Here is a 12,728-nt window from a genome sequence, read left to right on the forward strand (position 1 = left end):
TTTTTTTTTTTCAGCAGTATATTATTTTTAAATGTTGCGGTTTCATTACAGATTTTTACAGATAATATCTCTCATATGGTCCAGACATTTTTTCCCCAAAATATTTTAAAATGTTTACTAACCTGAATTTCACAGGCTGAGACAAGATTGTGTATATAATAGAAAGCTTCTTCTACTGTCTCTCCCATAGTTACCAGTCCATGATTCCGGAGAATAAGTACCTACAACAAACCATTGGCGGACATTTTACAAAACATACACAAGGGAAGAGACGACTGAATAAATTTATGTCAAGCATGCACTCACTTTGCTTCTAGGGCCCAAGTTCTTTTGAATTATTACTTTCTCTTCTTCATCAACTAGTATGCCATGATAGTCATGATATGTCACTTCTCCCAGACACAGGGCTTCTGGGGACAACGGCAACAAGCCACACTTCATTGCGGAAACCTACAGGATATAAAGTTGGGAAGCAGACAAATTCATACACCAGAATACAAATATGAATAGAAAGCAAGGAATAAACTGGTACATAACTGGCTAAAAACATAGAAATTTGCCTTATTTAACTATTGATGGTAGAAAGCCTGCATTATGGGAAGATGGAATACATTTTTCTGGTATACTATGGTGAGGCCCATGTTCACCTAGTTTTGGAAGTTGGTAGTTTTATTTCCTCCGGTAACAGGTTACCTTTAAAGGCAGTACTATGATCCCAAAAAGTACCTCATGGGTAATAAAATCAGGCAATACCTTCTCTTTGTACATGATGTTCATTGTCGTGTATTATCTGACTACTTTGTGCTTTTCTCTGTCTTTTTCTTTGTTACTTCTTTCTAAAAAAGAGTCCAGAATACGTACCGAGTCCAAGCTTACTGCAACTGAACATGATTTTTTAGCGTATTACTTGCCTTAACAAGCTGAATGAGCCATGGCTCATTCTATTCCGGTCTTTGTAAATAGCTTATGTTAATTTTTTTTACAGTGAATGCTTTTGTACTATTATACCTATAGCTTTAAATGTCTATGTATTAACCATGTGATTACTTTCATTTGGATTTGTTTTCTGGACTATTGGTCAAGTTAACACTAAAGTTTGCAATCTTTTCTTTCTGTATAGCTTATCTCGGTTTATATAAAAATATTTTCAATACAAAATTACATTTATATAAAAAAAATAAGGCAATACCAGCCTAATGTTTATACACTTCAAACATTACCTTTCACCATCACATAAGGCAAGGGGTTTCGCCCCTATACCATCACTGACCAGCCTGCTTCAGGCTATATTGATATAAATAAAGAATTTATGTTTAAAAAAGGAATTCTGTAGCAGGTAGGTTTGTATTTATTAAGATAAGGCACCCTTGTGCCTAATTGTTTGATGCTTGTATCTAATAATGATTGAAAAAGCAAAAAAGCGACTCCCAAAAACACAGAACATAAATACTCACTGCAGCACCAGCTGGGGTGTGGATATGGACGATGCATTTAATGTCAGGTCGTGCAGCATATATCGCAGAATGCAACATGAAACCAGCTTTGTTTACTCCTAGGTTAGTACTGCCGCGGTCAATCATTTCACCTTGCAGATTGATTTTAACCTAAAACACAACACATATACACATAAACAGGATGTCTGGAATGACATGAATGTTATCCAAACTTGCTTTAGCCAGCAAAAAATAAGATGACCATTTTGAGATGTACGTGAACTGTTCCAACACTTCGGCCCAGATACATCAAGTTATGATAACATAAACTGCTAAAGTGGCTCTTTAAGCATTATTATCAGCTACTTTTCCTGCTCTCCCCCACAGAAACTTTACAGAGCCTCAAAGCGATTCCCAGGCTTAAAGCAGTGGAATGTTTACATTCCAAAACCTTTTGATAATATTTGTGAACTGACAGATACACTGAATAAAGCAAAAATGTTGCACCATGCATGCTGGAAATTAAACTGATCTGTGCAAATAAATCTTCACTGAACTACAAAACAAATGTTAAAAGTTGCAAATAAAGATTAGGGGAATGAAAATTTGCATGGCTCGAGGACTGTTGTGTTAACAAGTGTGTATTCTTTATCATGCCCTTTAGAAAAATATGTCATAAAGAATGGATACAGATCATACTTACCAGACTGGATGCTGCAACTTCACTGTATAGGAGCCCAAAGGGAACAACCAGGAATTGTTCTTGCTCTGAACTCACTCTGACCTATACCAAACACAGAACAGATTGTATATCAGATATATAAATATACATTATATAAAGAGTTTATTTAAAATGCATTAATGATATACAGTATATCATTGTTGCCTAACTTTAGTCCTTAAATGCTATATACAGGTCGGGATTTCCATATAAACTTTTTATTTTGTGACACTCTAAGCCACACCTAAATTTACTGCTGTCCAAGAAATACTAAAATGTGTACAGATCCTGGCCTTCCATGACTAATCTGTGACATTAAGATCTACATATAGTTATCTGCATAAAGGTAACACACAATGGTGTTATCGCTGTGGATTTCCAAATAGGTCACAAATCTTCCTGTTTTTATTCAATCTGCAGCAGTGAACAATCCTTTTGTAAAGTAGGTGCTGGACAGTAAAAGTAATAAAATGCAGAGACTTTTTAAGTCCAGAAATCCATGCAATGACTGGAAAAAGAGAAAGCATGATTGTTTCATGACAGTAGATTGAACCAGTTTTATGCATGTTCTTGTTAACCCAACATGATATAACAAAAATAGCCAATATTACTTTATAGGGATGCGCAGGACAGCTGAAGGGTTAAAACTGAGAACACAAGTTTCTTTACATTGCTTTATATGCATTCATGTGTCTGATATATAGAGAGTAAATGTCTATGCACTGGAACACTAAAGCTGCTTGCGTTTCTGAGGATCAGGCAATGCTTTTATTTTATTTATAATCTCTCTCTCTTTGTTCTCACATGTTGTTCTGTCATGAGAACTTTGCTTTAGTCTCTTGAAGATCTTTCAAGCTCCACACTGGCAGAAATCCAGGTTGTAAAAACATAATTCCAGACCCTTTATTATCATTTCATACTCTTATTAAATTTTTATAGCTCTGTATCTAAACAAAAGGTGTGCTAAGGTAAAGCAGGAGGACAGGAGCACCATTTTTTAGTTTGCCGCTTGATAGTAATAATGATAAGTAATAGAGATGATTGTAATAAACTGTTTTATTTCTTGTTTAAAAATGAATACTTCATTATAATGAAATTTTCAGAAAGTGCACATAGAACATGGATTGAAAAAAAAAAAAAAAAAAGAGAAGAAATATATGAATAAATTGGAGTAGAGAATAGGTCAGGGTGGATAATAAAGATGGGTGAGAGTTTGAGGTAGTTTAAATGTCCTAGAAGAAAATGTAGTTAGATACGCCTAATAGACATGAAAGAGTGTGGGAGGGGGTTAGTTACCCACAGGTCTCAAATTTACTTAATTTTCTACATGGAGTTAGCAAACATTATGGTAATTTATTTATTGATCAAAGGCAAATGGATGCAGAATTTGGGTAACTGATAACCTAAGTTCTCAGGTTGGCCAGTACTATACAGGGGTTCAAACTGATAAGAATGTTTAGTGATGTGCAGATTACTTGGTCTATCCTTGCCCATAGGTGACAAGCCCGCTAAACACTGTATGTTAAAAACTGCCTTGGATAAGATGGCCAGAAAAACAATGGGCCTGATTTATTAAAGCTCTCAAAGGCTGGAGAGTATGCACTTTAATCGGTGAAGCTGGGTGATCCAGCAAACCTGTAATGGATCTTGTCCAGAATTGAAATCATTTGCTAGCAAATGACTTTGAATGAATCCATTACAGGTTTGCTGGATCACCCAGCTTCACTAACGAATATTCTCTCCAGCCTTGGAAAGCATTAATAAATCAGGCCCAATGTGTTGATTTATTTAGTATTTTACAAGTGAGTTGTGTGGGCACAACACAATAATGAAGTAATACCTATAATTTGTGTCAAGTGCAAAATCATTGTAAAAACAGGGCCAACAGGTTAAGATGCTGATTAATATGTTTTAATCTGAAGTACCACGGATAGATTAATTCCAGAAGCCAGGGTTCACAAAAGTTGCACAAAGTATATCAGAGCATTTCCTAAATTCTTACTGTTGCTAAATGTCTTCCAGATGACTTCTCAGTTCAATTTGGCCACACCTGTACAGTTACAGTGATAGGAAAAGACCCTCTCACTTGTTCTTTATCATTTTCTACACTTTGTTTTGGATGAAAACACATGAATGTGTTCAACCTGTTGCTCATTTGCTAAAATATGACTGAGTGTTGTGGTCAGCATGAATTGATGTCCTGCTCAATAAGATTTAAAGACGTAGCTTAATACTCACTGTAATATGATTGTAAATTAGCTGGGACCATCCAAACAGATCAGCTAATCGATAAAATGCAGCTAGTTTACATCTAAGCAGTTTTTCCCCTTTTTCATAAGCAATGGAGTCTGATCCTCGAAGATCGTTGACGGGAGTGACCATTCCCAAACCTAAAATTAAGCATGATCCAAGTTACAAAAAAAAAAAAAAAGTCATTAACAATGAGAATATTCCTCCAAATTACTCTTTGATAAACAAAATAAAAATAATGTAACAGATCATTGGTGAGGTGGATGAAACTACTATAAACAATAAACATTGGACATTCTTTACATTTCCTTTTGAAATAAGTCTTGCTAAGGCTAGGTACACACGTGCAATAATTGTCGCTAGAAAACGAATGACTAATGACAGATCAACAATTATTCCCGAATACTTTGAACAATTCTGTACCTGCTGAAACGATACGATTGTTCAAATATAATCCACCAATAATGTACACACTAGATACGACCGTTTGAACGATGCAGGAAGCGACATGCACTGGAGAAAATGTACCACAGAACAATCCACAATCACCGAACGACCGTACACACAATAGACAGCATATGATCGTAGCCAAAACAGATCTGCCGGGGCGGACGTTCGTTTCCAGACGCATTCCTTGTTTATTGGCGTCGCTGTGCACTTTTTTGTTAATTATCGAATGATTGATCGTTAATTGCTTGCTTTCAACAACAATTATTGCACGTGTGTATGCAGCCTAACAGATGGGTTTTAGATGCATTTATGACATGATGCATACATTATAAATATTTTATTTGTCTTCTAAACAGCAGATCAACAAACCAAAAAACAGCAGTCCATTTCAAACCAATGTGTTGACTTGGGAATTACCAATTAAAACAACAAAACGGGCATCAAAATACCTGAAAGTGCTCTTATTAAAGAAAATGGGGAAGTTTTGTGGATGCCAAATTTGCTTTAAGGTTCCGAAATGTGTACATAAATCCCCCTATATACAGATGAACAATGATTGGATAATGAAGACAAAACTGAGGGGGGCAATTCTTTACATTCATCTGTCAGTCATAGATTATAACCTTGACTTGAATGTTGTCATACTGAATGGACAGCAGTGAATGAACAAGCCTCAGATTTCCTTCTGGTGTAGATTTCAAGTAAATGACTGCTTTAACTAGGTCTGTCAATACTGAAAAATAAAATCGTCCTAGTCTGATCGGACACTGGAAACGCACAGAAACACAAGACTGGACTAAGCAGCGTGCACAAAGCACAATGCAATTCAACACAGACCCAGCTATTTACTATGACTTTTACATAATCGTATAACATACACAAGTATGTATATTACACCACATATGTTATTGATTAGTAACTGTATTACCTAGTTGACTCATTTTATTTACTATAGGTTACTGCCCTTTTGTGTGCTTCATTAGGGTAAAGGTTTTTTCGGGGTATTTGCACAGGGGACACATGACGTGTTTTTTCTTTACAAATATCAAGCCTGAAAGTAAAGTATTGAACCAAACGGCTCAACACATGTGATTAAGTAACATTCATGATCACCATTTCTAAACCATGCAGCCATACCTGGAGCTGCAGGAAAATATCTTTATCAATGGTGGTTCTTTTTACCAAGAGACAGCTAAGCCAGCCTCTTAATTTGTAATCAAGTCCTTATAATTTTAGTAGGCTACCCTGTGTCCTGTAATAGTCTCTTCATCCCTGACATGAAGGTACATTGGTTACAAAGTGTGATTATTATTCCTTTCTGCTCGCTTCCTCTTTCCTGTCCACTGAATGAAAAACTCAACTAGGGATCGGCATTTCCCTCTTTTTTTTTTTTTTTTGGGGCAAACTACTAAAAGATGGGAGAAAATGGATACCAAACATGTCAAAACTAAAAATTGAATGAGCCCATGAAAAGCTGGGAAACAAAGGGACCTTAAATGATCTATAGAATAGATAATATGAGAACTCATCAGTCTGGGGTTACTGAAAGGCTCGGCTCTACAAATATCTTCTCAATCTGGCATGTGGAATGAGATTAAAAGTACATGTTGCACAAATGTCTTTTGCATTCACATGCGTGCCATACGTGTGTATTTGTGTGTGCAAGAGGTGGAGGGGACATTTTACTTTTTAAATACTGTTTTCCTGTCATTTTATCTTTATCATAAGGGTGCTGACACATTAAGGTGGGGTTGCTGGCACACTCCAGGTTCTTTACAAAGTGATGTGACTCAGATTACTCCTACCAAAAAGCATGGAGGAGGTTGAACAAAACATAAAAAGGCTTGTGGGTGCTGCAGCCATCAGCTTGTTTTAACCTCTTTATAGCCAAGGTATATGGGAAAGTTCATAGAAAACGAAAGAGTTGAGAGCAATTCCTGTTTGTAAACTTGATAATGCAAACCCAGGGTCTCTATTGATGTTAATAAATCTACAGGTTATTACTTGATGAGTTAAATAGGCTGCAAAGTCTCTAAAGACTGTTTCAGCTCCAGCCGGGTTCATACTTACTTAGGTTTAATGCTGCCATTCCACCCTGAGGGGCTGATGGGTAAACACTTGGTACACTTGTGGTCATAAAATCTGCTATTTGTTGTAGTGCCAATAACCCAGTTGGATTTTTTCCTTTCTTGAGCTGGTCTTGGATCATGGTTTCTAGTTCTTCACAAAAGGCCTAAGAATGAAGAAAAAAAGGAATTACAAGGTTTGAAAAACTGGCAACAGAATTCTCGTAACCTGATTCAACCATCAATGTGCACTCTGAGGAGCTTTTTATACTTGTAATAAAGAGAATAAAGCTAAATTACAGGAAAACTGCCAAATGCAAGGTTGAAACAAAAAAAGGGACCAGTTTTAATGGCTTAAGAACTTCGGAAAGCCGTGTGATCTGGACTACCCTGTCATTCAGCAAACCCCCGGTCACTGATTGCTGGGGGGACCAGTATTTTAAGGATAACATGCCTTAAAAGTACAGCTATCCTTTAAAAGTGCCAGTTCTTCAAAATACACATATTTTAACTGTTCACAGATGTTGGAGGGTGAAATCATCTAATGGGTTTTCAAGTCCCCCAGGAGCTTGCTAATAAGATGATTGCACTGCAATTCTTAGGCTTTTACATTTGTCATGGTCACTGTGCTCTGTTCTCATATTTACATTTCTATTCATTTTATGGAGGATATAACTGTAGGAGAAGTGTTGTGATTAGATCTGCAAAAATAGAGCTTGGACCTGTTAGAGGGAGATTGTACCATAAAAGTCCTCAGGCTTTCCTGACTCAACCAGTCAGGGTAATCACATTTTGAGGGACCAAGTATATACAAAAAATTAATGAGTCTAATCACCCTAACCTCCACTTCAACCACAGGATTATTCATAAATTAATTAGTTTACTTACAAATTCTTTTGGAACTTGTAAAATATTTACACTCATCTGATGCCATTTTATGAAACCTGCATTCATATGGAATTGGTAACACCAGCTGAAAAGTGATTACCTTTCATTACTAATGGCACGGTCACCTTATTTATTTTGGGTGGAAGAAGACTCTGCAAAGATGTCTTATAAAAGTGTTGTTGGTCTTTCTTTATAAGGAGGGAAAAATCTACAGTGAAAAACATCCTAAAAATCAGTTCCGCTGAATGTTTTAAAAATAAAACTGCAGCTTAAACTGCTATATTTACCCAATATCAGGTATTTTCCTGCGCGGACTTACAGATCCATCAGTGCTTTGTCACACTTCTTCCAAGTTGAATGACAGGAGAATCTTTCTTTCTCTAAGTCCAATGTGCCAAGTGACCATTCCCTGCTCAGACGTTCCAGTGTATGCATGCTTGTGTATATATGTAATGCAAACTTTTCTTTGCAACAACTAATCAATAATTTTGTATCAAATTAACAAAAGTAAAATATAATAAACACATTTTGAATGCTTCCATCGGCCAAACTGGGAAGGGGACATCTGTTGGTTCCTACAACACACAAGTCCCACCAATCAGATTCTCAATGAGACATCTGCCACTCTCTGGCCAAATTCCTGGAATCAGAAAGGACAGCTTCATATCTGGGGATACGGCTTCCTAATGTGGGGGGAAAGAGCTGGGAAGTTTTGTAAGGCACCTAAATGATGTAACAATGTTGAGAAATATGTAATGAAAAAATTAGATTTAAGACAAAAAAGACCAAAGGCTACGTACACGTCAGATGATTCCTGTCCGATAATCTCCTCAGGGCTGATATCAGACAAGAATCTGCCGTGTATAGTGCTCGTCGTCTGTGGTTTGTTCTGGCAGATCCATGGACGATAAACAATCGTAATTAAAGTGAAGGGGAGAGAGCACAGTGGGGTGTCGCTCTGTCGCTCACCCCCTACCCTCTCCGTAGAGCAGAATGGAGCTGTATGTACAGAGCTCGTTCATGCATCATGCAGGCTTTTGTAGTTGGAAAGGATTGTGAAAGACAATTATTCCACGTGTGTACGCAGCCAAAGTCTATCAAGCTCAAAGTATACTAAGGTGTCTTTATTCAAACAAAAGACCACAATATACAACTCTAGTCCCTTTCACACTTGTGTATTTTATCTGATTACAAAAATTTACAACACACTACATGCAAAATGCTTGTTCTCATCTATGCAAATGAGTCCTGCAATCAACATCTGCAGTAAGGGGGGAAGAGAACTGCACATATGAATAACGGAGAATACATGGATTTTGCATTAAATATAACAATGAAGGCGTGTTATATTTGTGCAAAAAATATCAGTTGACTTTGCCAGATAATCTTGTGAGCTGTGCCTGGGCAAAAAAAAGTTATGAAGTGGAGATGGGAGATTAGGACCAGTCAGTGTTCTTTATAATCCATTGGATTTAAAGTAAGCATAGCTGACACCTAATTGCAGAATTCAGAGCTGGAAGGTGTTCAGTGTTGTGGAAGGTAGGAGCACACCATATTCGGGCACTTTGACAGGTATTCTTCAGTACATGCATCTTGGAATAAAACATGGGGAAAATGTGCCTGTATTTCAGAGATGTACTGAACAGGTATTATCTGCCCTGGCTTATGATTTATGAAAACAAATTAGTGCATGCTGGGATCTATTTATAAAGCAGAGAACATGGAATTCAGAACACATTCTCTGGTGTTCCAGGTGCTATTTAAAAGCAGTGATTGATTCTTTACAAAAATGATGAATGCAAAATTCACTGCAGTGTTCAAGTTGGGTGGTAAGAAACTGTAGGCGAGTGGCAGCGCCTGTATTGTGGCCCAACTCTTCAGTAACTACCTAAAAACAGCAGGGTGGTTACTGAAAAGTGCTGGGGGGTGCACCCAGCTAAAAAAGGGGAGAAAACTGTACTGGTTTATAAAAAAAACACCATATTGTTTTTTTCTCGGGACAAACAACCCTTTCTATTAGTCATATTATCTTTCAAAAATGGAAGACAATGAAATCTATAGGCAGAAAAAAAAACAAAACACCCTTTTTCTACTTTTCATTGTGCTTATTCAAACAAATATTTTTACTGTAGATAAAATGATACAATTTCAATGTATTAGTATGTACCATTCATAAAACTAAAATTAGGAAAGGATAACCATACAGTCTTAGGGTAAAGAATTTTAAATTATCATTTTAAGAATTTACTATCAACTCTGCATTTTTTTTTTGAGTTGATCTATAACATCTTGTAACTCTTTAATGACCAAGACAAACTCAGTTGTTTCTTTTTGCATATCAAAGCACAGCTTGCTCCAGAAGTTAATAAATGTCTAGGCTCCAAAGTTTTTTTGTGTGTTTGTTTTGTTTGTGATTAACTTACAGTGAGGATCTCGTATGTAACCCAGGGACTACCTGTATAATAGTTTAGTGGTCAGAAGGAAGAATGTCTCCTACATTGCTGGTCATTGGGTAGAATGTCACCCCTACAGATAGCCAACTAGATCATTGGTATCTGTTAAACTGGCCTGAGAACCTTTGGTTAGAGAAAAAAACAAAGTTACTTTATAAAAGAAGCTGATTTTGTCCTTAATATAAAATAAGCCCAGTCAGAAAGAAATAGTTGACCTACTGGTTAATAATCTATTTCAAATTGCAGGACTAAACAAGCAATAACTTCAAACAGAGATTATGTGTACCCAAAAGTCTTACCAATTGGCCTGGCCTGAGGTGCCACTAAACAGCAAAGTTTAATGAGTACAACTCATGACTGAATAAAGAAACAAGCTCCACAACCATCATTACTACCTACGGGAGGGTGAACTCTCATCCATGTTAATTAAGATGCCACAGATTCCAGATTTATTTCTAAAGCACAATTAGCAGGGCTTTACGGCCAAAGTGTTTGCTAGAATAGCAAAAAACAAATAGAAAAAACAAAAAGGAGGTAAGGAACAAAAACAATAAAACAAATACTGCTAAAAAAAGTTAAAGTTTTTTTTTTATAATGCTCTTTTTTGTGTCCTAGTAAACTTACTGGGCTTTGAAGTATCATAGAAACTCTCTTTTTCTGCTCCATCATATTGAAGTCCTGTCGGAGGTCTGGTGCCATGTTTCTTTCTCTAAGGTACTCAGGATTATTCTCATCCACCCGATCAAAGTACTTCTCTTTGTGGGGAGCATTTGTAGGGGGTGGTGAAGTCACCACCCCTGCGCTGGAATCACCATTCATTGCAAAATTGTAACCGGTCCTAAAACACAAAAAAAAAAAAATACAGATGAGAGGAGTCAGACAGGTTTAATACAAACATATGTATAACTAATTCATTGGTTAAAAGAATTTCCAGGAGTACTTTTTCAGAAGACCTTTTATATTTACTACCTAAACTTCCTATGATCGACTAAATATGTGTCACCAACAGCTGAACAAAAACTGAAATTCAATACAACACAAACTCATTATGGGACTGAGCTAGAGCTCCAGTTGTATGCTAGGTAGAGTTAGGCTACGTACACACGTCAGATGATTCTCGTCCGATAATTGCCCTAGGGCCAATATCGGACGAGAATCTGACATGCATACAGCACTCATCTGACGTTGTTCATGAAATCAGTCCTGGCGGATCTACGAACAATCGTGAGTGAAGGGGAGAGAGCACAGCGGGGTGTCGTTCCATCGTTCACCCCTCTCCATAGAGCAGAACGGTGCTGTATGTACAGTGATCATTCATGCATCGTGCAGTCTTTTGTCATTCGAAAGGATCATTAAAGATCTTCACAATAACAAAAATCTAACCCCAAAAAATTTACAATAATTTGAAGTGGGGCTTCATAATTTTTCGTATGAAATTAACAAATATATGACCACAGAACCTCAGCACACATCACCCCCCCCCCCCCCCCACACAGAACTCAGCCACAACAAACGTAATTTTTAAAAGTTCTAAACAAATCAAAAATTGTGATCTCATTTAGAACCACATACAAGTTTTAAAACATGAGATGTAATATAAAGAGATGCAGTTGTGCACTTGTGTTTTTGGCCCTAAAGTACCATTTGCTGTGGGTGTGATGAATGGAAGGCTCCCGACCTGTCTATTCTGCTACAAGCAGACTCGTGGCACGGTGCAACTTCCGTTTGCAGTTAGAAATCCCAGTGATCTCATCTCTGACATCTGGGTTTCCAGTGAGCTGTACCAGACACCTTGGAGCGGCTCGGAACTCATAGCTGTGAAAGTGATCTTTAACATAATTATGTTTTCACTACCAGACAGCTTTCTGGATGAGAAAATAAGCTGAAAACTTTTGCCTTGTGTGCACCCCAGTAGGATGAAAACGTTATGTACACCTCACATATGGCAAAGGAATGTATAGCCTGTCAGCATAAAGCAGAATAAAAAGCTGATAAGTATAAAGTGAGTGTAAATTGTGCAGAATTGTGAGGAAAAACTTTCTAGCTCTATTGATTACACTCCCTTGTAACACTTTATTTAAATCACACACTTGCTTGGATCCTCCCTCAATTCCACTGGAACACAATCTGACTTCAGGAGGTAAAAAAAAGGTAGGTAAGAAAAGGATAGGGTGAGAACAAGTTATGTCCAATGTCATTCCCCGACATGACAACTGCTGCAAATCTGGGGATGAACCTTTCATCTTAGCCTGGGTAAAACGTTGAATTATGATCCTTTCCAACGACAAAAGACTGAATGAGCGCTGTACATATAGCCCCCCCCGGTTTGCTCTATGGAGAGGGGAGAACAACAGAGGAACACCCCGCTGTGTTCTCCCCTTCAGTTCCATTGCAATCATTTGTGGATCTGCCAGAACAGATCCATGAACGACATCGGACGAGCGCTGTACACACGCTGGATACTAGC

General features: G+C 37.4%; 1 protein-coding gene across 14 annotated transcripts in view; it reads right to left on the reverse strand.

The window, feature by feature from the left end:
• Positions 1-12,728, reverse strand: part of ADD1 (adducin 1) — a 64,347-nt gene that overhangs the window by 26,253 nt on the left and 25,366 nt on the right. For all 14 annotated transcript variants that reach the window (XM_072406523.1, XM_072406521.1, XM_072406522.1 and 11 more), the window contains exons 2-8: positions 10,886-11,099; positions 6,925-7,087; positions 4,393-4,544; positions 2,137-2,217; positions 1,455-1,604; positions 307-450; positions 123-221 (exon numbers count right to left, since the gene is read on the reverse strand). In XM_072406523.1, coding sequence (XP_072262624.1) covers positions 123-221; positions 307-450; positions 1,455-1,604; positions 2,137-2,217; positions 4,393-4,544; positions 6,925-7,087; positions 10,886-11,080 — 984 coding nt within the window. In that variant the 5' untranslated portion in view covers positions 11,081-11,099. The remainder of the gene's footprint in view (positions 1-122; positions 222-306; positions 451-1,454; positions 1,605-2,136; positions 2,218-4,392; positions 4,545-6,924; positions 7,088-10,885; positions 11,100-12,728) is intronic.

Source organism: Pyxicephalus adspersus, chromosome 3 (genome assembly GCF_032062135.1).
Source record: "Pyxicephalus adspersus chromosome 3, UCB_Pads_2.0, whole genome shotgun sequence".
NCBI classification, from domain to species: domain Eukaryota; kingdom Metazoa; phylum Chordata; class Amphibia; order Anura; family Pyxicephalidae; genus Pyxicephalus; species Pyxicephalus adspersus.